The sequence below is a fragment of the Pyxicephalus adspersus genome, chromosome Z, assembly GCF_032062135.1.
Source record: "Pyxicephalus adspersus chromosome Z, UCB_Pads_2.0, whole genome shotgun sequence".
Classification (NCBI taxonomy): domain Eukaryota; kingdom Metazoa; phylum Chordata; class Amphibia; order Anura; family Pyxicephalidae; genus Pyxicephalus; species Pyxicephalus adspersus.
The window spans coordinates 34,817,689-34,845,108 of record NC_092871.1 but is presented as its reverse complement, the minus strand read 5'-3'; the positions used below and the strand labels follow the sequence as shown (position 1 = coordinate 34,845,108).

Below are 27,420 nucleotides of genomic sequence, written 5' to 3'. Positions count from 1 at the left end.
ATAGTGACCACCTAGGTGAAATGTAAGACTGCATGATTATTAGTTAAAAGGGTGCTGGTGGGATGGACCCTTCTCTGTGCTGCTACAGCAAAGGTACTCATGTTACCCTTTAAACTAGTGAAAAAAATTGTATATACATAACAGTTGGCAAAACAGTATTAAACATGGGAGATTTTTATGTGGTGGGAAGCAAATATATGCTTTAAATACATATATGGCATCCCATCTTTTTACTAAGTATCCCACTGATTAAACCCCCCCCCCCAACACCCCCATCCTCCTCTCTTTTATTCATCCCTACAAATACCTAAATAATACGTACCCTAAAACAGCCAGATTCAGATAAACATAACCTTATCAAAAGTAAATAATAAAACTGTAGTATAAAAATGTTTCTGCTAAAAACAGTCTTTATACATGTTAAAAAACATTGAGACAAACATTACTTCAAAACTAAAACTAATGGCAGTACTCAACATTTTCCTACCAGGCTTTAACCAGTAACATATAGTATATGTTACCATTGCTATTTCTGACCATGATGATTTAAATATATAAGCTGCCCCCAGTGAAGGACTGTTCTGTAATATCTTCACATTACCTCAATACATCCCAAACACATTCTGGAAAAATGCAGGTTACAAAAAGAAATATAAAATAGTCATGACACATGGATTTTTATGATTTATTTCTCACAAATTTGGGTCCCTCAATTGTTTTAATGCACTGCAGATCCTCAGATGGCTGACATATTCCTTTCATTTTCTAGAGCAGTAGCCCCAAAACCCATTGTTGGGGAGCAATTTTGATAATTACTGCAGGCTTTTGGTAAATAGGTAAAGGATATCTAATTTCTAAAAGTCATGAAAATCTATGCCATGTTATTAGAACAGGTATTTGACTGATATTATATATAAAAGCTAGCACTTTTTGTGGTATTTAGCTGTTGTTAAATTTTACTTAAGGCTGAGGACCATGGCTCAAAAGCATTGCGGAACTCAGTGTCCCAAAATTATATTCAGGCTTTTTAGTGCTTACATTCAACTCTCTGCATCACCATTTTGGCGACATTAGATTGTTAACGGTGCAACATTTCTCCTCAATAAACATGAAAATGTGTCTATTTGGATTCTACCCTTGTCAATTTCTAATGTCAAAAAATGAATCCTAACATCACAATTGCTGGTGTTTATTATGAAACACGTTTCTTTTTTTTTAGCAGTTACACTTCCTGTTTAGGTTTTCTATGACATTCGCTGCATCAAGGTTATAAATATTGGGACGCCAATCTACTCTAACACACAACATGCAAATGCTATACTATAGACACAAATGATGTTACTACCACACCACACTCTTCAAAAGAGTCTATGTTAAAGTGGTTCTGTGCTTCTTCAAAAAGGTAACCCCATATGTGGTATTTATTCACTAAATATATCTGGCTCTAGTAAATTTAGGACTACATCCAAAATACAAAGGACTCTGAGCAGAAACATATAAGGGGTTCAAGATTTAGCTTAAGGTAATACCATTGTTTTTTTATACTTAAAGAAACAAAGAAAGTGGCATACAGAAGTTTAATCTGGAGCAGGTAAGATGTTTGCTTTTATTGTGTAGTCTGCATAGAAAGTTGCCAATTATTTAGAGTTTTTTTTATAAAGTTTTCTTGTACACTTATTTGGTGATTTTTGGTTCTGCCCATTTTTTCCCCTTTTCAGATTCACATAACTTGAAAGCCCTAAATAGTTGAAATACCTATACCTAAGCGCAGTCACAAATATGAAAAAGGTAAATACATATCAAAATACAGCTACCTACAACAAATCTATACCTTTTTAATGAATGTCAGCATTGAAGACTGTGCTTTTAGACAGTCACTAAATAATTAGATCAGACATTCATTTGCTCAATAATCAATTAAGTTAAACCAAGACATAAGCCCTAGGTTGATGTACCAGTATTATTTGATAGCCTATGCTTGCTACATTTTTCTATTCATAAAAGGCAAGATACAGTCATTTGAAATAATTTTGTTTGGTGCTGCAGTTATTTGAGATTGTCCAGGAAGTAATAGAAATATATATATAATTGTACATATAGACACATACTTTTACTGAAAGGCCATATCTACCATGCTAAATATCCAGGCTATGCTGAATAGATATTATTGATAACAAATGTTTTATGGAACACAAATGAAGCATTATATATATTGAAAATCAATGAGGAAGTACAACCATCAACCATAAAAATTGTACAATCCATTCTAATAGATGGGTAAGAACATCCATGTGTTGATATTTGCCACCATTTCAATTGTGTACTGTAGCAGATTGGAACATTCTGGCATTACTTCAACCAGTTCTAAGTGTGGGCCCCAATAATATAACACTATTATTGCACCCACACAATGGATGCTACAAACTTGTTCACTGTACCTGTAATTTTGTACACTTAATGATGGATGTGTTGTTCAACTTTATACTTTCAGAGGATAATAATTGGTTCTTTCAATTATTAAGGCAACACATGTTTTTTAATAAGATGTGTATAATAGGAGAGAAGGACCTTTATAGTCCAGCCTTTGGCTATGTACACATGCTTGATTATTGTCATTAGAAAGATCTTTCACAATCGTTTCCAGCAACAAACGATTGAAAGATGAGTGAACCAGAGTAGTTCTATGGAGAGAACAGAGGGAGAACAAGCAAGCGGCACCCCGCTGTGCTCTCTTCCCTTCACTTACATTCTGGTCATTCTCTCATTCATGATCCACCACGATAGATCCATGAACGATGTCGGGCAGCCTCTGTACACATGTCAGATTCTCATACGATTCTCGTACAAGACAAGCCCAGCGGCAGCAGAGAATCATCTGACTTATGTACGTATCCTTTGTTTCCAGCCTGGAGATAATTTAACAAGCTCAACATATTTAAATAGGTTGTCTAGACAGCTATATTTAACACAAATGGTGTTTATGATTTAATATGTATAGATGCTTGGTAGCACTATATTTTTGTTGGCTCCATACATAACCTTACTTAAAATATGTCTGTGAAGTATTACATGAAAAGCTTATATTTAAGGACAACCTAGATTTCTGATAATTTTAACCCCAAAAATGAAAAGAAAACACTGGGGATAGTTTACCAAAAAATTTTAGGTTGCTAACTGGGCAAAGTAAATTATCACCCTGCAAGGGCATTTTTATAAAGCACAATATCTTTTGTTAGGTTATAAATCTCTAAGCTTAGGCAAAAGACTTTCTTATGTCCGGAATGTTATAAAAAAAAATTTCTTCACCGTACAGACATAATTACCATCAATAATTACAAAAGCAACTTTTTAGATGGATCAACCCAATCAATAAAATACAATCCATCAAAACAATACTCTCTAATTCATTATGTCATATGGACGGTGGACTGATTTGATATGTAAACACTAATCTGATAATTCTCACATTATAGCCTGCATAACATTATTTTGACAAGTAACACATGCCAATGTATGAAGACATATTGTTGGGACCAGACAGAAAATAGTACCCTAGGTGGCAATAGAAAAGTTCAGTAATAAAACAAATTACGATAACCTACAGCAAAATTATTCTTGTGCCACAAACCAAATATTTATTTTTACAAAAAAAATATATAAAACATTTAAAATTATATTTATTAAACAGTATATAGGGACCTGCATGATTATTTTTTTTAAAAAATGTAGGAACATTTAGGGGGTTATTCTTGCATATTCTTGAAGCAATTGAAAGAAGTGGTTTTTAAAAAGTAGATAAACTGCAGTAAAAATGAATTATTATAAAAATGCATCTTGGTTTAGCTGAAAACAAAGTGTCTTCAGAACTGATTATAACATTGGCCAATATGTATTCCTAATGCAGTCAACCATACAATCCGTTTCTTTAATTTATTGGATATGAGAAATGATTGATGCAACACAAACTTAAGGTTTGCCCACATCCATCAATTTTAATGCAAATAGTCTGTCAAAAAAAGCAAAAAAAAAATTGAAGTGATGTTATTCACAATTAGTTGATTGTCCTATGAGACTAAGTTGAAAATGAATTTACCTTTCAACTCATTCAGTCACTTTTAGCATTAATTCAGTCTAGCAAAGTAATTTACAAATAGCTGAAATGGTATAAAAAAGCAATGATCAATACCAATGATTTATTAATTACTAGATTTGACTAAATGATTATAACAGTTTCATTGACTGACCAGAATATTACACATATGGCCAACGTTACACTGCTGGTAGTAAAATATATAGGCAGATATATGTATGATATATATGTCCAATGAAAATGGTTTATGTGTGTATCTTTTCCCATAAATGAAATATTATCTGAGTTTTTTTGGACATTTAAAAAGAGAGCCCATTTCCATTGAACCTTCCCAATAACAATTAAATAAAAAAAAGAGACAGAGACAAGGTTAGCAGACCTGTTTTTGTTGCATTTCCTTTATCATTTTTACATTGAGTTTATGCATATTAACTTGGGTTTGATAGGGTTGTTTGCCAAGTATGGAGTTATAATTGGTGAGGTTTGTCTAATCAGAAACTTCAATCATGGAAAAGATATGAGGGACATATTAGATATGTTTGAGTGCTCATAGCCCTTCGTAACATTTTGGAGGTAATTTTTTCAGAGTACAATCTTAGGGATTATTTTTTAAATTATAAAGAGCTCTTAAAAGTAGAAGAGTATCTGGTTAGTGACTGACATGTGAAGAAGAGTAGCCAAGGTGACAAGGAGTGGAGTTATAACTCAGACGCTGTGTCCCTTTGGATATGGATAGTGCTGCAGATACAGTAAACCTTTTCCTTCCCTGGTTGTATTACCTAGTTCTTTGTGTTTTTCTACAATACCCTTGTTTTGTTTGAATATGGATTAACTAATTTTAAAGATTTTAATCAGTATTCTGATCTTATTCCCAACTTTTTCTACAATTTCCATGTATTTATCCATTAATCATTTGAAATACCTTATTTTAAATTTTTTTTTTATTTAATTTGTGTCATTTGGTACTGCACTTACCCTGCTTAAAAATATTTAAAATGGCAATTAGGCACTTGCAGAAAAATCTAATCATCTGCAATATAGAAATTATCACATGTTATCACAAACCAATGGCTTTCTTGAGAAGCGCCAAATGTGACATGCATACGTCTTTACTTCCTGTAATGTGGATAAAAAGATATTTTATGGAACTGCAAACTCCTGTTCATATAATTCATTCATTATTGCAGCTGATCAATAAAGAGATCACATACAAAATCTCATAAAATAATTTAGATCTGATTTAGAATTATATTTTTTAGTTCAGTTTCAGTAATTTTAAATGAATTTTATTGCTCCAATTAAAGTATTAGTCAGACATAAATGTATTTAAATAACTCCATGAGTTGTCTTTAATAATTGCTGATAGTTTCTCCCTTGACAACTGTTTCTCCCTTGACATTTAAAAAATGCCCTGTTTGCCAATCTTAAGCTATGCACACACACAAGGTAAATATAGCTCAAGATAAACGATCATGATCGTCTCAGGAGAAAATCTAGGGTGTATACAGTGGTCCCCCAACGTCATTTAGTGATTCACCGCGGCAAATATCTAAGGGAGAAGGGAGGGAGCAGGGAGAAGCACATAAAGGGATGCCTCACACTCATCTTCTTCCCGCCACTCTCCATTGAAATAAAATATGCAGTGTGTCCAGCAAAAACAGAAATTTGACATGTGTATACATATCTTTAGATGTGTGTTAGGAAGACCACCCAACTGCAGGGAAGTACAGTAGCCAGGGTGGCTGAAACAGGTAAATGTTAGGGGATAGCCTAGCCTGAATTATTTCATTATTTTGGTAAATGTGAGGATGTTGTATATGAACAAATACATTTCTCTCTGTAACAATCTAGGCTCCACACGAGGAAACAAAATAAATGCTCTTTAATTTTGCATGACTATGCTTTTTAAATTTTGAGAAAAATTGAATGCACACATTTAGGAAAATCCTTCTTGTGCATTAAAAGGCTTTAAGGGTAGGTCTTTGTCTTTGGTTTACAATTTCAACAAGATTCAAATAAACTTTGCCTAGGCAGCATTCTAGCCATATATTATGTAGATAGATTTGAATAAAGACCTTGAATGCAGTTTTACTATTATTGGTTTTCCTTAATCTTTTGGTGAGATTTCAATTTGACTGATCAGTAGTGTGTGTCCGTATGAGGAATTTCAGATGAAATAGAAAATATATTAATCACTGCTTCTGTAGATAACAAATGATTAATAACTGTCAGATTTGTTTCCCATTATGGTAATATTTCAGCCATCTGGTGCTGAACTGGGAGAAACTTTTTCTTGAATCTTGATTATAATGAAATGTGATGTAGATAGGGATATTGAAAGGAGGGGGACTGATATGGTGATAAGTAAGGAGGAAAGCCATCTGTACTCTCAATTGTTCAACACAATCTGACCTTGATTGCATTGCTATTTCTCTCCATTTATTAGGATGACATCAAATAAGTAAACCTGATAAAGAATATTATACTAATAATCAAACCTGTATGGTATATAATAAAACAAAAAACAAGTCAACATTTATGATCAGTTCTATTGTTTATCCCTTTCGCTACAAAAAAATTAAATAAATATTATTAGTTATCCACAATAATGGGAACAAAGGGGTTTGAAATTGCACTGTCTTATATAAATTGACATGTGTTCTAATCACTACAATACTATATTATTACTGTGGGTAATAAAAGGATTTCCCTGTCAAGCTAAAGGTTTGTCTTGCTTCCAACTAAAAAAAGGTGCAATTTTTCCAATTATTAGCTAGTTTATGACTAATTTTCTTATTGGGAAATTAACACGGACAACAATCATTGAGGATACCGACATGTGCTTCCCAGCTTCTACTGTAAAAAGTTAACCTGCACCAGGTTTAAAGAACAATTTAGTTGAAAGCAATGGTAGCAAAGGTGAAAAGGCATTGAATGAAAATTTGAGAAACTTTATGAGTGTGTTTGACACCTAAATATAGAAGTTTTTTTCCCCAAGGAACACATTTGAATCATTTCTGGTATTATCATTTTTTCCATGTTAAATAGAAGAGTTTTGAATAGCAATGTAAATCAGACACAAAAACATTATCAGTAATTTACACTAGACATTACCTAGATTCCCAACATGTGTCATGATTGCTACCTTCCTTGGTAACAAGGCAATTCACAATGGCTATTAACAGTGTCAAATGTGTGACACCATTGAAAGCTTTTAGAAACACGTGGTTCTAAGTACAACTCCTAAATAGCATACTTGCATACAGAATACACTTGTGAAGCCTGCTTCATCACTATAAAACAGTCCCTTATCCCCATCAGCCTGGGTCACATGAAATTCATAATACAAACTATTCATCACAAAAAAAGAAAAATGACGAACAAAATATGAAAGCTGTAATTGGATTGTTTAAAAAGCACCAGTATGTTGGTCTGCTTTTCTGTTTTGCTGTGTAATCCTACATATTGGGGACACAATACACTGCAATCTTGTTTACATGGAGTCCCCAAGGGAATCAGAGTCATCCAGGGACAGGGGTAGGTACAGGTCCTGTAAAAAAGTAACAAAAAAAAGATGTGTTAACTTAAAGAACAGTTTTTTTAATAATAACTCTAAATTTTAATTTATACATTACAATAAATGAAAAGCCCAACAATAAATACCATTAAAAATGTTTTGTAGTTTTTAACAATGGTATTGGAACGTGTGTTAGGATACAACCCCTCCTATGTTGTGGGGATGAGGTGAGGGGAAAGATGTTCTGTAGTCTCAACACATATCCTGTGCTAGGGTGCAACATTGCTACTTTATAGAAAAGCAAGGAACAAAATAAAAAGAGTATTACTGACAGGATCACTAGGTGAAACAAACATAAAGTCAGAAAAAAATATAATAATATCATATATAAATAAAGCCACCACATTTAAGGACTGGTAAGCTTGATTGATAGGAGCCATACAGGCTTGCTCATGGGTTTGTTCTTGGGTTTAGATGCATTTTAGGAATACTTGCACATCTAATATCAACAACTACTTTAGTCTGAAGTGATGTGACAAAACATAGACCTATATGAATACATATTTTGCATCAAAAGAAGCACTTTGACCTTGAGGAAAAAGAGCCTGTGATAGAGTGTCACTAAAAGTGGCAGGAAAGTGTATTAAAGGCTCCAGGGAAATGAAAGTGAGGATGTTTTTAGAAAGAAACCAAGTTCTTTAGGGCCCTGGAGCCGGCCAAGAGAGTGAAAAGGTGGGTTCCTTGGCCCAACCCAATCCTGACTGGGTAAATGTGCACCTGCAGGTGCACAGGTGCAAGGAAGAGAGGAAATTGATCAGCAAGAGGCTGAGGTAAGGGGATCAGCCACTGTGTTGCAGGCTGGAGTATGTTGCAGGCTGGAGTGTGCTTAGAAGGCAGCCAGAGGGTTCCAGGCTGAGAAGGCAGCCAGAGGGTTCCAGGCTGTGAAGGGAGCCAGAATCTGTTCTAGGCAGGAGAAGGGAGCTAGAGTGGGCTCCAGGCCACATGAGAGGAGACAGAGCTCCAGAAAAGTCAGCGGTCAAAGCCAGATTAGAGCTGTAAGTGAAACAGTGTTCATTTAGTGTGTGTTAGAAAGAGGGCACCTAAGTGAGGTAACCAGAGACCCAACTGGGCTACTGTTTATTGTTTTGTTGTGAAGTAGAGTCTGCTGCCTCTTATCTGCCCTGTAAGCATCGTGTTACCATGAGCAACCCCCTGTGAGACCACCACAGAGCCTTAAATGCTGGAAATATGTATAGAACATATAGACAAGTTAAATGTATCCACCCTTCGGCAGCCTATTGTTGGATTTTTATATTAAATCATAGGGTGGCATAAAAAAAAGTGAAGAGGAAGTGTTGACCCTTTTTGGAGTTGACCATTTAGACTTTAAGTGCCTTTCCATCCTCCCTCACAGTTGTCTTTCATTCTCCCCCATTTTTCTTTTACATGTTGTCACAGGTTTATTGGCATTTTTGGACCTCGCGGGCTGACATTGGTTAGATGTTGGGCTTTTTGGGAGTGTGGATTGGTTACAGGCCTGTCTGGAACTCATGGTGAAGACAGGTCTTTTGATATATTTATACAGTTATATATTGGGTGCTCACATCATTGTTGTGAATGACACAAAGATATGGTAAAAAAAAGTTTGGGTGTATAATATGTTAGTTTAAATAGATAAAGCTGTGACCTTGCCCTCTCCACAAATACATTTTTGCCTAGTGTAGGGGGCAGGGACATGATTGAAGGTTGGGAAGTATAGTTAAGATGACCTATGATTGTCAGCAGTCATGTAAGGAATCAAAACATGTTTGCATGTTTTTTTCCAATAAAGCTGCATACTTTAAAACTTTGTTACAAAATGAGATAAGAGCTTTAGCTGATTGCTCACTTTTCCTATTTTTGTGTAGCTCTCATGTTTTAAACATGAAAGAACACTATTGGTAGAGATATTGTTCATTTACTCAATAATAAATAATATTACTAAATATTAGTCACATTTATTATGTAAAGAACATCATTCAATATATATCAATATTAAAAATAATTTTTAGGTAGGAGAAGAAACATAATACCTTGTGCTTGCGAAGACTTCCAGGACTGGTTGGGGTGGAGATTGGAGACTGCTTGGATTTAGGAGTAGACAGTTGACTGCTTGATGTTCCGTTAGCTGCCAAATAATAGATAAAATACAAGAGTTAGGTGCTCAAAATAATAAATTGCATTAAAGAACACAGTAAATAGGTATATACAAACAAACATGTTTCACTCAAAATCCAACAAGCCTATTAAAATGCTAATTGTGAGGAACATTTGTATTTTTTATATGTGTAGGAAGACATTTAGTTTTTATTGCATTTTTTGTGTATGTGTGATATATCACTTGTGTCAATATAATTAAAAACAAGTTTACCAATTCTATTATCATATTACAAACCACCCTTTAAAGCAGCTTACCATCTGATGTCATAGTCATATGTCATTATTTGTAGTTTAAGGACAATTTTTGAGGTAAGCTGATTAACCTAACTGCATGTTTTTAGAATGTTGGAGGAAACCCATGCAGACACAGGGAGAACATACAAACTCCTTGCAGATGGAGTCCTAGCCACTCGAACCTGTGACCTAGTGCTGCAAAGGTGAGAGTGCTAACCACTAAGCTAATCAGGCCTCTGTATTTAGGAGAGCCTGGTCTATTAGCAAGGAAGCTCATGTTTAGGCAGCAGTAGTCATGAAAATGATTTTGGTTTTTAACTTTTATTTTGTAAGGCATGTGTTGTAGCTTGAGGTGAATGATGATTTTTTATCTTGTAAATAAAGATAACATTTTTACACTGAAATAGAAAACAAAACATTTTATCCCCTCCTACAATGTAATGAGTTTATACCACAGTAACCCAGTGTGTAGGTAAAGTCAATTCATGTTACCTATCTTCCTATTAGTAAACAATAGATGGACAGTTGTTGTTTGAAAAATGTGCAGACCTTTAAATTAATAAAATAGAATGAAAAAGGAAAGGTAAAATTGATTGGTCTATGAACAGTCTGAAAGTCTCTCTACATCAAAGAAGATGAAGAAGACATGAACCAAGTAGCTGGGGAACTCTTTACCTCCACAGATTAATTTCCACAGCAAATTTTTCACATGTAGCGGTTTTATATATATTTATATTGTGTATAACAGTATGTCATGTCTCAAAACAACATCTAAATATATTGCCATCTTTGGTATTTACAGTGGGAGCTATCCATGCTTTGGTCTGCTAGAGGCCAGACCTTAGAAACGTAATGGTACTTTTGACATGTAGTGAATCAGACAAGAAGAAAGATGTGCTATTTCTACCTTTCTAAAAATCACAATGCCTCCAAAATTGTGTGGACAGCTGTGGACATTTAAGTAAAAAGCAAAAGATCACAGTATGAACTACAACTATAATAAATCGAAAGCATATTCACAAGTTATGAGAAGCATAATCGGACACTGTAAAAATGTCCTAACTACAAGTGTTCATAAACATTGAACAAGTATTGGCTGGTCTGCCTGAAAAAAGGTCATCGTGGCAATGTTTACCTGGAAGGATAAGTGGAAAAATCTGATTGCCCATGCATTTATGGTTTTCTTAGTTCCCCCTACGAAGTCTTACAAAAAACAATAAGACTGCCAGCAAATCCACCTATTGTAGATTCCTGTGATGAGATGAAAACCATGCAATAGTGCTCCCTAATTCAGGAAATCATTGCCATTGCGCCACATTGCTTCCTCATTTAGGAAAACTTTGCCAATGTGCCTAATTGTACAGCAGTGGCGGTAACATGTCAGACAGCACCTGGCCAGATGAAAAAAAGGTTTTGCCTCAGACACGTTTTTTTTTTAACGTTAAGACTGTAAAATATGAGCCTTAGATGTACTTTATTACACAAAGTCCAGTATGCAAGTTCTAATGAGATTAGGAAACAATAACTATAGCTAAATAAAATTCCATTTTTATGCAGCTATTACAATTAATTAGTTATTTTTCCACTGAAGTAATCTATTTAGGAAATTACACAGAACCAGATTTTCAATAAAAAAAACTTGGCTTGTGTCATTAAATTTAAGGATTGACATCCTACAAAATTCATGGAAATTCTGAAAACAAAAAAAATCCACTGCTGACAGTTGCAGAAATGACTTGGGTTTTCTTGTGGTGAATCTAATGTGAAAGATTTGTAGGGAGATACTACAGAATGAGAGTAAGAGGACAGTACAGAGGAGCATTAATGTACATCATCATAAAATCACCTATGTATGTTATTTTTTGGAAATACCAGGTAATTGACTCCCTCCCCTCTTTCTACCCTTTTTTTTCTGAAGATAGCCAGTAGACAGACACACATCTCCCTGCTCTGTTTAATTGGAAATTTAGTTACACAGGCATATTCACAAAAGAAACCCATATTGCTATGCAAATACCATATATGAACTATTTTTTACACAATTAAAAAATACAAATACAAATGTAATTGAACAAAAACAATTTTAATATTTATATTAATTAAGTATATTATTCAAATAAAAGTCATATGCCCCGTAGAACACACTTGATATAATCCTAATGCTACGTAAACTGTTTGCTTGTAGCTATACATTGCATCATCTTGTTGTTTAATCATCCCAACAAAAATAATAAACATAAACAGTGGACTGTGAGTTAGTGATACATTTCGCTTCCAGTAAATGTGTGAGATGAGGCTAATTCACAAAGCCAGGGAACCATGACCTGTTCATCCAAACACATCAGGAACTTGATGTGTCCATGGCCATAGCTAGGAATTTCTAAGAAAGGGTAACATTCAGTTGTATTATATTTTTTGAACAATACAGCAATGATGGGGACAGGAAAGGGGAGAGGTCAGTAACAGCGGAGAGGTGACAGGAAAAAAATACATGACGTCTGTGGATGACCTGTTGGAACACCTGAAGGGGCAACTACTCCTACAAAAGTTTGCAATCCAGAGGTTGGTAGGGACTGTGTAGCAACTGTTAAAAGGGGTGGGCAGGACAAAAGCAAAGTGCTTCTTGCAGGAACCAGTGGTCTGTCCACTCCCTGATCTGTGGTATCGGGCTCATTGTTAGGTGGCGTTGGAGGTGACAGCAGGGGCTGAAAGGAAAAAAGTGTGAGCAGCGAGGGACCAGAGGTGGCAGATGCAGCGAAAGGTGAGGTTTATATGTGTTTTGAAGGCCCTCTGGGCGCTCATTTGTCACAGGAGGTGAGTGCAAAAATACTGAAGGGGAATATGTTGCAATATTTTCGATGCTGCCTGTCGAGCGTATTGGACATAGGGACCCAAAACGATGGTAAGCGTAGATGGTAAGCGTCCAGGTGATAAGAAGGGGGGCGTTTGATTCCATGTACCCTTCAAAACTGGCTCCAGGTGTTGGCTATTTTGGCAAGCATTGTGGGTAAAAAAGTGCCAGGACATTGTTCGGCTTTATTTTGCTACTTGGAAGAGATCAGTGAAGCACATCAAATGTATTGGGGGGGGGGGGGGGGGAGCATGGATAAGGCCTTCGGCAAGAGTTCAGGGGGTGCGAAGTCTGCAGAAGATTGGCTTGCGCGATTTGCAATTAGTATTGGGTAGGGTAAATTTTGCCTGCCATATAATGCCCTTGGGGCAAATGTTTAGTCGGTGCTTGTCGGCTGCCCCAGCTGGGATTAGATCTCTGGGACATTTTATTCAGTTGACAAAAGTGTTGCGGGATGATTTGGAGGTATGGCTTAATTTTCTGCAAACTTACAATGGGCGATCCTTGTGGATAGAGGAGACTGTGGTAAATGAGGCTTTGGAGCTTTATACTGATGCGGCACGTTCAGCAGGTTATGGGGAGTATTTTGCCGGGAGATGGAGTGCTGAACCTTGGCCAGCGGAATGGCAGTAACAGGGTTTGTGCAAAAACCTTGTGATACTGGAGTTGTTTCCAGTAGTGGTTGCATTGGAGTTGTGGGAGGCAGAACTGTGCAATCTGAAGGTGCACTTACATTGTGACAGTTTAGGTGTGGTGGGGGCAATTAATAAGAATACAGTGTTGTCCCCACCGGTGGTGTGTTTACTGAAATTTATAGTGTTGCAGTGTTTGAACTTGAATATTTTTTTAAGTGCACTACATGTTCCAGGCAAGATAAACCATGTGGCTAAATCTCTTTCCCATTTTCAGTGGGATTGATTCCAGGAGTTGGTGCTGGGTGTGGCGAAGCTGGGGGTGCCTTGTTCAACAGGCCTATGGAAGATTACATGGGGGTGGTTGCCTCGCTGATTCAGAGATCACGCAGTGCGGGAACATGGAAAACATATGTGCACACGTGGTGGGAGTGGTTTTTATTCTGAGAATGAGGGTAATTGTGTTTTAGGGGAAATGTAGTACCAGGTTTTGTGTTTTTTGGTTTGGAATTTTCAGCGAGGTGTATCGGGATCGTCAGTGGGTAGAAACCTACCCGCCTTTTTATTTAAACTCATGGGTATGGTTGATGCGACTAAGGGTTTCGTGGTTTGTCAAGCACCAAGGGGATATAAAAAAAAGGTAGCGGGTACAAGGCTTTGCGCAGGCCTGTGAAGTTTTGCTATTTACAGTGAGTTTTACCTTTTCTTTTTCTCTTTTTTCTTTTTGTTTCTTTTTCTTTTTTATTGGGTGATGTAAGTTGGGCGGTTGGATGTTTGAGGATTTGGATTCAGAAGTCTAAAATGGGTTAGCAAGGTAGGGGTGTGTGTTTGGAGCTTTATGCCCTTCTAGGGTCTGGGGCCTGTCCAGTCAGGGCAGTAGGTGAGTGAGTGAGGTACTTGAGAGTTCAGCCGCCAGGGGATGGCCCCCTTTTTGTGCATAAAAATGGATCATTTTTAACAAGATTTCAGTTTGTGGCTGTATTCCGAAAATGTGCGACACCTACGGGAAGGTTGATAGGTGAGTATTCATCTCACTCCTTTTTGGATAGGGGCTGCCACTGAGGCATCCAGATGGGGGCTGGGGGAGGAAGCCATTAGGCGTTTGGGGCGTTGGGAGTCTACAGGCTTTAAATTGTACGACCTTACCTTTTATAACAGAAGTGTTTTGGGTGTGGTTGTATGGGTAATGGAGTTGACAAACTGAGGGTTGAGGTGGCTGGCGTTTTTTTTTGTATTTGTTTATTTCAGGTACATATGAATGTTTATTCTGGATCATAGGCCATTCCTATGTTTATTGACAGCAAAGCGAGTGGATGTGAGGCCTAGAGGCAGATAGTTGGGGTTTCTACGAAGTGATTCTTTGGTGCACTGGATAGGTGTCCCAGGCATGCTATGGAGCCACGTGATCCCGGAAATTCACCGTTATGTGAGACTGGACAGGCCTCTATATATTATTTTAATACATGCTGGGGGAAACAACTTGGGTTTAAGGTCAATGAGGGATCTTATCAAAGATATTTAGTTCGATTTCCTCCAGCTGCAAACTTTCTTCCCTCATACTATATTTTTGTGGTCAGATATGGTGTCTGGCATGGCAGCATGCTCGATCAGTGGACAAATTAAATAAAGTAAGGATTAAAATCAATAAGGAGGTTGGCTGTTTTGTGGTAAGAATCGGGGGCCTAGTGGTCAGGCACTGGGAGTTAGAAAAGGATCTCCATTTATTTTTGAGAAGTGACTGGGTCCACCTCAATGCTGTCGGACTGAGTTTTGGTCCTTGGGACTGCAAGAGGGTTTGCCAAGGGCTTTTCGGGTGTGGGGTTGCACGCAAGCATAACGAGTCATGCTTACGGCTTGGTAGTGGTTTCTGATTGTCCATAACAGTGGGGGTTCAATGAATTCAAGGCAGCAGGGGTGGGAACCCATCATGGTATGGGTTTCTGGATAAGTGGGGTCCCACAGTACACTGGGTTGTGGTGGAGCCTGGTAAAAAGCGAAGGGATACATAAATTTGTCCCCGAGCCGGTGTGGTAGCAGCTAGGGGCCCCTGGTGATAAAACAGAGGTATTTTAAGATTAATAGATCAATAGTACTTTCATGGACCTTTACGAAAATCCTGCTAAATTGTTTATTAAAAATGTTTTGCTCATTGTTTTGGTAAAAAAAAATTACTTGGTTATGGTAATAAAAGGCTGCTATGGCCAGTTTTAACCATCTAACAAGTGTCAGTTCCGTTTGTTCAAAGATGATGGTGGGTGGCAGGATGGGAGTGTGCGGGACAAGCTGGCTACAGCAAGTAAGGCCTTCTTACTCTCTACCCTTGTCATGATCATTACTGAATGTTTGCCTGGGCAGTGGAACAAGGGAATGGAGTGGTGAGTATAAGTTGGAAGTACTGCACTGTGTTCCCCCATAAGTAAAATGTTAGTATTATTGCCTGATAACATTAAGTCACTGTAAAGCACAGGATGGTACACCAAAGAGTGTATTTTATAACAACTTACTAACACTTTGAGCTTTATAGACTAATACTGCAGGTTGTTTCTTCCAACATGATAAAGGTTTAGCTATAAACATTTTTTTTTATATACATAGAATGATGTAGTGTTTGATTTTTTTATTGAATATATATATATATATATATATATATATATATATATATATATTTATATATATAGTGACATGGCAAAAGGGGTCATCTTGGAGGGAAGATATATTTCTCCTCTTGTTTTCTCCTATGGGAGAGATTAACCAGCAACAGGTCTGCTGGGATTCCAGACCTGGGTTTTGCATGACACTCAGAAGTGTTCTGATCAAGGCCAGAGTTTGGTTTTGTCTGGCCATTAATTACTGGACAGCTGTGAGCAGCAGGTGAAAAGGGAAGGAGAGGAAGCTCTCTCTGACCTGGGCCTGTGAGAGCCATTGTTGTACTACATGTGAGTAAAGGTTGCTGGATTGTTTGTGTTGAGTTGGCTGGGTAATCCACCAACTGGTAGAGAGGAATCTGCCTGATGTTTAGTTAGTGCTAGGATTTATTTTTGTTTTGTTTTATCCCATGCAACCTTTTAATAAAACTGACTGCAGGTCAGTTTCAACCTTATCTACTGTCTCCAGTGTGCTTCATACACCTCTCCTGCAGTCTGAGAAAAGTTGATCCCACAAAAGATGTTATAACACATATAACACAAATATATATATAATTTTTTTTTTTTCATGTACATTAATTTATTAGTGTGCTGATTGTATCATTTTATGGTTTTAGACAATATATAGCACAAGCGTCAGCATAATATATGTGTCCTCCCTAGGACAGCCATTTTTTAAATCTCTTGGGACACAGATGCAAATTTGGACCTGATTGACATAGAGAATCTCTGCTGGATAATTGCCTCCAGACTCATGAAAATGCTTTTATCTTCTTACTCCAACCCCTCCATTAAGCAAGCATTAAATTAAAGCCCGGAAAACATGCCTTGCTGATTAGATTGTCTTGTTTCTGGGATTAATTTGTGACAATTACAATACTGTCACCCCATATTGCTTAGAGACAATGTGATGTCCTAACTGTAGTGGTGTTCGTTGCCAGGGAACTTTACCAAAATGTAAAAAGTGATTTTTTTTTTTTTTTTTTTTTTGTAAAAAAAAATGTACAAGATCTGCATTTGTTTAAAGAACAAATTAGAAACAGAGCATAACTCCATAATTTGAGTTTATAATACATCTGTCTATTCAGTTCTGTGTCTTCAATACCTACAGACTAATTGAAATGTTTTGAGGATTGGAAGGGCTAATTGCAGAATGAAACTGTACTGCCAATATTACTGGATACTACAGAAGTGCAATGTTTTTTTCTTTTCTAATAAAAACTTAAACCTTTTGGTTCCACACACATGGATTTTACTTTATATAGGGGCAAGATTTAACATTGACACTGGGCCCAAGTATTGAACCATAGGAGGAGTTTACATGCTCCTTCATATATGTAAACAATGTATACTGAAATATATTACCTAGACTTTAGGTGCTCTGTCACGAGGATACACAGGTGTACAATGTACTCTTGTATAGGCAGCATTACCTAGGGACCGATACATGGTCTTCCATAACATTACCAGTACAGAATTTCCCTTCTGTTTCAACTTCTAAAACATTTTTCTTCCCTGTAACTTATTATGACGGTTTGGTTACATGATCATAGGCCTTTGTATTCATTTAAATTCCACAGCAAAGTTAAACTGAAACCTGCATCTGTACCTGTACATGAGATTTTATCAATTCACCTGCAGAGCTCGGTGTACTTTCTTCAGGTTTCAAACAGGCAAGTAAGATTTATTTTTTTGCAGAAGAGAATCATCTGGTCGTTTTTCAAAAAAAGATCCTGCCTGGTCACATTTTTTTATAGTAGATATAGTATAGTATAGATTTAGCGAAACTTTAAGCCATCATCCACTATCATTGAGGCTTTGGATGGTTTTGTGCATAGCATGCTCACCTCTGGAGCACTGCATCCTAGATTTATATCTTGACCAGGACACTATCTGCAAGGAGTTTGCATGGGTATCTCTGAGTGCTCGGCATACTGGATGCTTAAAAATTATAAAACTAATAAAAAAAAAAAGGGAATTTCATAGCACATATATTGGGAAGTGGCAGCTGTATGCAGTTGTTACGCTTGTATAATAATACCACAGCATATTAAAGTAAATACACATCCATGCAAATAAAATATGTATTCAGCCTTCAGGAAAATGTTTCCGTTTGATATATTGGTATGATTAATGAAAGACTGGCTAAACATATTATATTCTTTATAATTACCAATTATTTATCACATTATATTATGTCTTTTTCACTGGCTCTCACTGCAATATCTCATTATCCAAAAGCAGTCAACGCTTCCTGTTTTTCACCACATTTGATACAAGCATTGGCAAACTAAAGTTTTTAGTTCATATTTTGCACTGATTCAAACTGCAGTTTTTAAAGTGTGATTTTAGTGCAGTGATAAAGTGTCCTGTACAGTGCACTCAAACTGCTGCATGTGGGAAACACCCTGCTAACCACAAAAATGTCATATATACTACTATCAGTCCCTAGAATTATCACATCAGCTTTTGTTTTTCTACCTTCCTGTATCAAAATTAATTAACTTTTGTTCACAGCAAATCATGTGCTATTTTTATTCCTTTACTGGTTTATTTATGACCATATTTAATTTCACTACAAAACACCCTGTTAGTTTTCAATAATTTAGGTTGTTTAAAGCATTAGCAGAGCATTTACATCAAAAGGCTTTTGCATTTTTTCTGACCACAATATGCACCATTGACCATTGAGTGTTATGTAGTTTGTACCAAGCATTGCTGGATATCTTGGCCTGCATGTAAGGGTGTAGAAATTGTATAAGTAAAGTCACATGACATAAAAAAAGGGATTCTCATACTGATTCAGGTAATACAGGTATTAAGCACATACAATTATTAAAATACACTGTTTTCCACTACCATAGTCCTTTCTGAATCAACCCTTAACCCCCCCCCCCCCTTGGCATTCTGATTCTGTCCGTATTTTTATGCAAAAAATGGTACATTGTTTTGCATGGAAATTTATTTTTTGTTGTAGGCCTTTAATTCCTAGGCATAATTTACTGAAATATGTCCAGTATTTATTAAATTTATTAATAAACTTTAAATTAAAAAATAAAAAAAATCTGGTAAAATAGGATTGCATGTATAGGGGACTGCCTTTTTCTATCTGCTAGCTGAGTTGTAACTTTGTAAATTGCAAATAAAGTTGTTGAAGTGCTTCCTGCCCCTGATGGGAAAGTGGCCTGAGAAACCCCACCAGGATATAAGGAAATGCAGGAAGTACAGGGACAGAGATGAGAACATGTGCTCAGCCAGGGTAGGGGCCTGCATTCCTACCAGAACACACTGACTGCCTTGTCTGTGTGTAGTGCATTAATATAATAATTCCCTCTGTATTCATGGGTATATGTGATATCTTATCAGAGATCACTTTGGGATATCCCTACTGTCAGTGTATCAGCTACATGCACAAATATATATTTGCTCGGCCCTTTCAGTTATCTTTGCTGATCTGCGTCCCCTGTCTAGTTACACCTAGCATAGTTTAGGCATCCGATGGCACATAGGTAGCAGAGGTCCGGTTGCATTGGCAGATTAGTGTGATTGCTAGGGTCTAAATGGTAGTGTAGATAGATTGTTCCTGAAGTCCAAAGACTTTGCCTGCATCCCTGCAATCTGGGATCACAGCATACACAGCCCAATTGTCGGTTGGAGGATTTCCTTGCTGCTGTTTTAAGGATCATCTCATCAGGACATCTTTGCTACAATCAACTCCAGAGGCCTCTGCAACTCATCCTGATACTGATCATTACTGGAGGTATTTGTGGTAATAGACTGTATATATACCCGGGTATATCTGTGCACAATTCTCCCCAGGACTCTTCTATGTGCTTGATATATGTACTCACTGATGTTTATACATTGTATATATTGTTATTACTGTTTTGAGATATAAAGCTTACAAATACTCTAACCTGTGTGTTCATTTAGCTGCAATGGTTGATGTTGTATGCTGGGTGTAGTGGTTCCTCGGATGCTGTTTTATATTACTGGTATTATTTCTGGTTAATGTCCCAGGAACAGAGCCCCTCTGCTAAAAGAGACCTTCTCCTGGGTTGAGGCACTGCCAACTTTATTAGTATCCTCACTCTTCCACATAGTGAAGGCCCAGGATCCTCCCTGTTATCTACAGGTTAGCGCCATAACTGGGCTACACATAAAAATACAGAAACCTGTAATACAACTGTACGGTAACGCGTGTATATGTATGTATGTGTGTATATATATATATATATATATATATATATATATTTAGATAAAAGTTTCTTTGTATTGGACTCAATACAGCTATTTTGTATTGAATCCAATACAAGATTATTTGAATTTCCCGCCGCGCCTCCTACACAAACTGACGCAATGTGTAACTGTATCGACATCAATGGGAAACCCTGGAGAATGTCAGTGCAATCGCTGGGAGAAGATCAGGGAAAGGAGGACGTCGTCACCTGAGGACCTGGACAGATGAGCAGGACGCCGGGGAACGCTGATGGGGCAAGGTGGGGTTTTTTTTTTTTTTTTTTTAAGAAACATCATGCAAAATAATTTTATTGGGCCTCTGAAGTAAATTGTGTAAGTACAGTCTTTATATAGGTCTATAAAATTTACTTTTCTAAAATGTACTTTTCTAAACACAAGCTGATAGATATTATTCAGAATGTAATTTTACTGGTCTAGACTAAACCTAAATATGTCTCCCTATATAACTAGACATTATTTCAGCTATAAAAACAATTACACCATGCTTTATTAAGTAATTCATGTCATACAATGAAAAATCATCATTTGGTTGCATACTGCATCATTTACTGTTGTCAGGTCAAATATAGTATAGTGTTTTTCACTATAAATCGTTTGAGAACTTCCCTTTAAGGACCAGTAGAAAATCAATGTTGTGTGTTGATTGGTAAATGCAGCACACCAATTTGCAAGGTATGTGCATTGTGATGTTTTGTGCTGCGCTTTGTGTTGGATTCTACAGTACAGTAAATTGGTCAACACTTATCCTGAGTATCTTAGCAGGGCAGTGCAATGACCAGCAGCACAGTATACATTGGGGCCAGGGCAAAACACCCTGGGCCCCTGCTGGCTGGACTGCATTTGCTCCTTTTATAGATATGACCCTGTACAGTGTGGTTTTATTCATCCAGCTTAGGAAAATCTGCTGCTTAATTTTTTTTTTTTCATTACAGACCTTGGCAGCCTGTTCTTCAAAAAGCTAGGATGCCTGTGTTAATCTGCTAGTCTGGTCACCACCTGATTCAGTAGCCCAAGCTAAAAAACACCCACTTAGCGGGGATACCTTGCAAGTATTTAGTACATTTCTTCATGATTCTAGAGTTGAACTTCATTCATCTCCATTGTCTCCTATTTTAGGACACATGGCGTTTATGCTAAATTTTACGGACCCCGTTTTTAGACATAGGAGATTAAAGGGGTTGTGCCAGGCTATGCATTTTATCACCTCTGAAGAATGGATACCTGATGCCAGAGTACAAAATGAACATTCACTGCCCAGCCTGGGTCCCTGGAGGGCCTTGCAACTTAAACATTTCCTATGCTCCGTGCCCGAGCCTCAACAATTCAGTAGGTCACTTACTGCACTGGAGCAGACATGTGCAGCTGAGGGCTCAATGAGAGGAACCTTATCTTATACATATCTGTAGTTGGTGACACAATATTCTTGCCAATACCTCCCTATGTGAACGGACGGGGGAGGGAATTGCAACAGGTTTTCATGGAACAGCAGAGAGAACAACTATTTTATTTTGTCCATAAGGCCTCTATGGAAACGGACTTCTCCACCATGAAACAATGGATACAGAGAGTAATTGATATTAAAGCACTGGGAGATTTGGTGGCCATTGACGAATCTGCAAGAACATGCACACTTGTTTTTACTGGGCACAATTTATTTGGTCAACAGAGTATCTTGTACTTTAGTAGCAATAGCAAACTCAATATCACATTATCATTCGGAGAATTTTTTCTCCAATGCGTGCTTAAATCATAGATGAGACCAGCACCCCTTCCCATCCTCCCTCTCCCTTCCCTCTAGTGTTTGCTGTATTTCCTCAGGTTTTCTCTTTTGTGATTTATGATGATAGAAACATGCTTCCTCCAGGAAGCCAAAAAACTGTGATGCATATATTGATATCTGTATTTTCATATTTTGCATGGTTTTCTTGGATGTCATGTTTTAAAAATAAAGTAAAAAAAAAAAAAAAAAGATGCCTATGTTAAAAATATTACATGTCTTTACAATGCTTATAGATTCACAGATGAATAAGGCCCTGCTAATCTAGGTGAAAGCACTGTTTCTATGATATGCTAATCTCCATCCAAGGCACTGTGTGAATACAGATGTGTTCTGAAAAAAAGTGAAGGTTTTTTTTTTTTTTTTTGGGGGGGGGGGAATAAGATCAAATGTAAATTTTTACTATGACCTCATATTTTCCATTGAAAATTTGTCTATAGCCTCCAAGGAAATAATATGCAAATCTTGATGCAAATGATAAAATCTATGCAAATAAAATACCATGTTAGTACAGAGAATTAACTGATCCAGACCTAATCCACTTCTGTTTTTTATTTCAGTACCACCCTGGAGTGTGGAGGAAGTTTGTATTCAAGTCTTACAATACAAATAAATAAAAACAGACAAATGCCCCATGTCAAAGCGCTATATATAGAGAGCACTGCAAGACAAAGACAGCAAACAGCATTTTCATTTACAGTTGCAAAGATTATACTTTGATCAGAAATTGTTCAGTGATTTAACCTACCTGAATCAGCAGGAGATTTGCTACGGCGTTGTGGTGCTGGACTCTTGGCTGAACTCTTCAGAGAAGTAGAACCTGATTTTGGGGTCTGGGCAGGGGTTCCTTTCATGACACGGCATTCTGCACAGAACAGAATAATTCATGCTTTTTAGTTTAGCATGTATAAAACTTTTACACCCATATTCCCAAATTATATAGACACGTGGCAGCCATAATTTGTCCTAACCCATTTTTGTCTACCCCACCACAGCTGTGCAAAGGTGCTTATCTGTTGTGTTTCCTGCCACTTCCAGGCACCCCAGCATCATAGAAAACCCATGGGTGTGAAAGGGCCCCTACTCAGTTACCATTTTTTTTCTAAAAACTGAAATATCTGATCTGCAAATATAATTTTAAAATATGGCTGTTTTTACAGTTTAGTAGTGGAATGTCTGCTTTTATAAGAAATTAAAGAGAATAAAAAAAAAAGCAGGGTAAAAAGTGCACAGAGATTTGGTGAACCAAAGATTGACAGCATGGCAAAATGTGTTTTTCTTTATGAATCAAATAAAAGAAATTTTATATCATCGTATATACCCACTGGAATTAAATGTGCCAGACAGGAAAATCCGTTTACCCCTGCAGTTCAAGGCATAGAGTTTGTTGTGAGGTCAGGCAGAATTTTATTTTACCTGCACAGTGCCAGGCTTTCACACCAGACTCAAGGAAAAATAGTATAAAAGATACAGAAGGAGACAAGTCAGCATTGCAGCTTGTTCCCCATAGCTGTTATATGCTTTGCTGCACATTTGTAGACAGAAACAAAGCAAGGCAGCATGGGTCTTGTAAGATAGCTTACGGGAGTGAAAAGCAGCAAATTAGTTACAAGGAAACAAACTGCTGACTAGGGAAACTTATTTACCATAGCTACTGTCTGTTACAGTTCAGAAAAGAAGGAAAAGGGCTTGACAAGACCATTGCTTAAATGTACCAAAATGAAAATTAATTTAGTGGAGTCTCCCTATTGTGTAAACTTAAACACATGTAGCAAGTTGTAGCACCTAATTTTGCACAATGCACTATGGCCCAGACTGGCAGTAAGGTTGCGGTGCGGTTACCTGTTCCTAATGTCAGCGAATCACTGCCTTAGGGGAGACACTACTAGGGACGAGCGAGTAAGATTTGTCATTTCGATCTCGTGGCGAATCGGGCCTTTCTTGCTTACCTAACATGTAAGCGAGAACGACCTTGTGATTCGCTATGAGGTCGTGTTCTCGCTGGAGAAACGAGGGAAAATGCAGGTGGCAGTAACAGCGAGAAATTTAGATGTGAAATCGCGGCTGGGAGTGATTAATTTGCTCCCAGGATGAACAGCAAGGCCAGCAGCAAGGAGGGAGGGGTTAGTCATTCCATCTTGTGTTCTCTGTATAGGAGAGACGTGTATTGTGACAAGGACAGAGTATGAGCCTTCTTAGTTATTTGTTAGCTGCATAATTCTGTGTTTTATAGGGCATATGGTAGGTAGGACTGTTTAGTATAGGATATTGTGTATGTAGAATAGGTTGGGCAGACATCTTTACTTTTACATGAGCTACTATCTAGTCAGTTTTGTTAAATTGTCAGCAGTCAGTACATTTAGTGTAAGTTATATTGTGTGTATTATACTCTTAGGTAGTGTTCACTGACTGCACATGCACTGAAGGTACAACTGTGGTTGCTGCTACTTGTAGTGCCACGCATAGCTAGTCAGTTTTGTTAAAGTGTCAGCAGTCAGCACATTTAGTGTAATCTAAATTGTGTATTAGTGAAGACACTGATAGTCATCTTTCACACTGTACATTCACCAAAGCTAAATAAAATCAATTGCAGTTCCTATTTACTAAAGAAGACCGTTTGGTATAGTTAAATTTCCGGCCTACTGTAAATTAAATACAGATATTTCAGTATTTGATACCTGTTCCTATTTACCAAAGAAGACCGTTTGGTACAGTTAAATTTTTGTCCTACTGTAAAATAAATACAGATATTTTAGTGTTTGATACCTCTTCCTATTTACCAAAGAAACCGTTTGATACAGGTGCAAAAAGAGGTAAACTCAGGGGAAGGCGTGGCCTTGGGTGACCTGCCACATCTGGCAGGGTGCATCCTCCCCGGGAGTCCACCACTGTAGGACAGCAGCAGCAGCAAATGGTTGGAGGCAGCAGCACAATTTGTCAAACAGGTCTGAGATGTGTGCGGAGCTCCAGTACGCTGGTAGATGTTTTGAGAGGGCGGAATACAATCATTCAGCCAAGTAATGTGGAGAGGATTGTGGACTGGGTCTCAGGGGCCTCAAGTGCAGCAGTCTCTTCTTCTGCAGCAGGAACCAGCACAGCCGTGACAGGAGCAAACACAGGAGTTAGCGTGGCTAATCTGCCTGTACCTCACGATGACTCTCCCATGTTGTTTGACGAACAGCCTGAGGAAGTGTCAGTGCGAAGTTCAGAGCAGGAGGCAGACTTTGAGACCCTTGGAGAGTGTGGTCAGGACTTGCTGGGTGAGGGTTAAGGATCAGTGGCTGCATTTGCTGAGGTTGGCTTAGATGAAAATGAGGATGATGATGACCATGATGTTACCTGGGACCACTGGTGCGTGAAAGGGCTGGCAGCAGTTCTGAAAACAGACATAAAAGAAAGGCAGCAGCAACAGACTGGGGATGGATAGGGGGCACCAATCTGTCTCATCTAAGTCCCAAAGAAGAGATGGAGTGGGCACAAGCAGGGGAACAGTCAGAGACGATGTGACCATAGGGGAGACGGAGCTGGAGCAGACGCAGGGCACCCAGCAGATGCAAGCAAACAAAAAGAGCAGCAGAGTGGTTGCACGCACTTCTCCAATGTGGTCCTTTTTCATGCTGAAAGACGATGACGAGTGCATAGCAGATCTGCAGAAGACAGGCTGGATCAGCTTCTGCTTGCAGGTTTTGTGGCGTCAGACAATGTTTGTTGCTGCAAGATGGGTACTCCAGTGACCCCTCCAGCTCCCCTAGCTCCCAGTCCCTTCAGCCCACTCTACCGGAGTTCTGCGCAAGGCATCAGGCTATGGGCCCAACCAACAAAAGAGTCATTGAACTCTATTCACTTCTAGCCAAACTACTGGCCTTGCAGCTAATGCCGTACAGCATTGTGGACTCGGCTCTCTTCCGTGACCTGATGGCCTGTGGTGGAACAAACCAAGCAGGCATTACTTCTCCCGCACAGCTGTACCCAGTGTACATGGACATGTAATAACCTCTCCCGGGGCATTGGCATTCTCAGTGTCTAGCCAAATCCACGTCACTATGAACAGCTGGACAACCAGGCATGGAGTGGGACGCTACCTGTCCTTCACCGCTCACTGGGTGGACTTGCATAGCTCAGTGCATTCCTTCTACCTTCAACCCCTCTCTTTTTGACACTCCTCCTGAAAGGTCAGCAGCGGAGGACACTGTGGTTAAGCGGGCACACCACTACGGCTCCCTCAAGCACACGTGTTGCCAGGCAGTGCTGAAACTGGTGTCCTTGGGGGAGAAAAGTCACACCCCCACTTGAATTCTTGTCCGCTTTGCACAGAGAGGTTGAGGCTTGGATGACGCCCTCCTGGCTCACAACAAGCAATGTAGTGTGGGACAACGCGGCCAACCTTGTGGCTGCTCTGTGCATGGGTCACATGACACATGTGCCCTGCTTTGCGCATATACTGAACCTGGTGGTGCAGAAGTTCCTCCACGAATACCCAGGACTGGAAGACTTACTGAGACAGGCTCACTCAATCTTCAACCATTTCCACTGATCCTCTACTGCTGTGGCAGCGCTTAGCAAGATCCAGCGCCAACAGAGGCTGCCACCACATAGACTGATTTGTGACACTGTGATTAGATGGAACTCCACCCTGCACATGCTCCAGCATCTGTGTGAGCAAAAGCTAGCCATGCGTTATTACATGGTCAGCATGGTGCACGGAGGCAGCGGGGCCCTTGGTACAGCCACACAACTGAGATATTTTACCAGTGACCAGTGGCTGCAGATGGAGACACTGTGCAAGGTACTGGCCCCCTTTAGGCAGGCCACAAACGTTGTGAGTCGGGAGCGGTCAGGCTGGAACAACGTCATACCCATCTTCTTTCTGCTTGATATTAACCCTGTGTGGCCTGATGGAAAGTGGCAATGGGAGAGGAGGGGAAGAAAGGGGGGAGGAAGGATGAGGGTGACATTACACTCCATACCGCACTACTCTTGTGTGAGGAGTTCCACCGTATCCTCCTTTAGCGGCAGTAGTGGCAGCAGCAGCAGTAGTGGCAGCAGGCTGCACACACCCAAAAGTCTAGGCCAGGGGTCTGCAACCTGCGGCTCCGGAGCCGCATGAGGCTCCTCAGCCTCCTTGTTGTGGCTCCCTTCGGCTGCCGCGGGGAGATCTCTGATGGGAGATCCCCTTCCTCCCAAGACACTGCGGAGGAGGGGGATTCCCTATCCG

General features: G+C 38.6%; 1 protein-coding gene across 1 annotated transcript in view; it reads right to left on the bottom strand.

Annotated features, from left to right (window-relative positions):
* Positions 1-283: 283 nt before the first annotated feature.
* DCX (doublecortin) overlaps positions 284-27,420 on the bottom strand; it is a 92,707-nt gene continuing 65,570 nt past the window's right edge. Inside the window, exons 5-7 of the mRNA XM_072430020.1 lie at positions 22,954-23,070; positions 9,680-9,774; positions 284-7,640 (exon numbers count right to left, since the gene is read on the bottom strand). Of these exons, the coding sequence (XP_072286121.1) occupies positions 7,584-7,640; positions 9,680-9,774; positions 22,954-23,070 (269 nt within the window). The 3' untranslated portion in view covers positions 284-7,583. The remainder of the gene's footprint in view (positions 7,641-9,679; positions 9,775-22,953; positions 23,071-27,420) is intronic.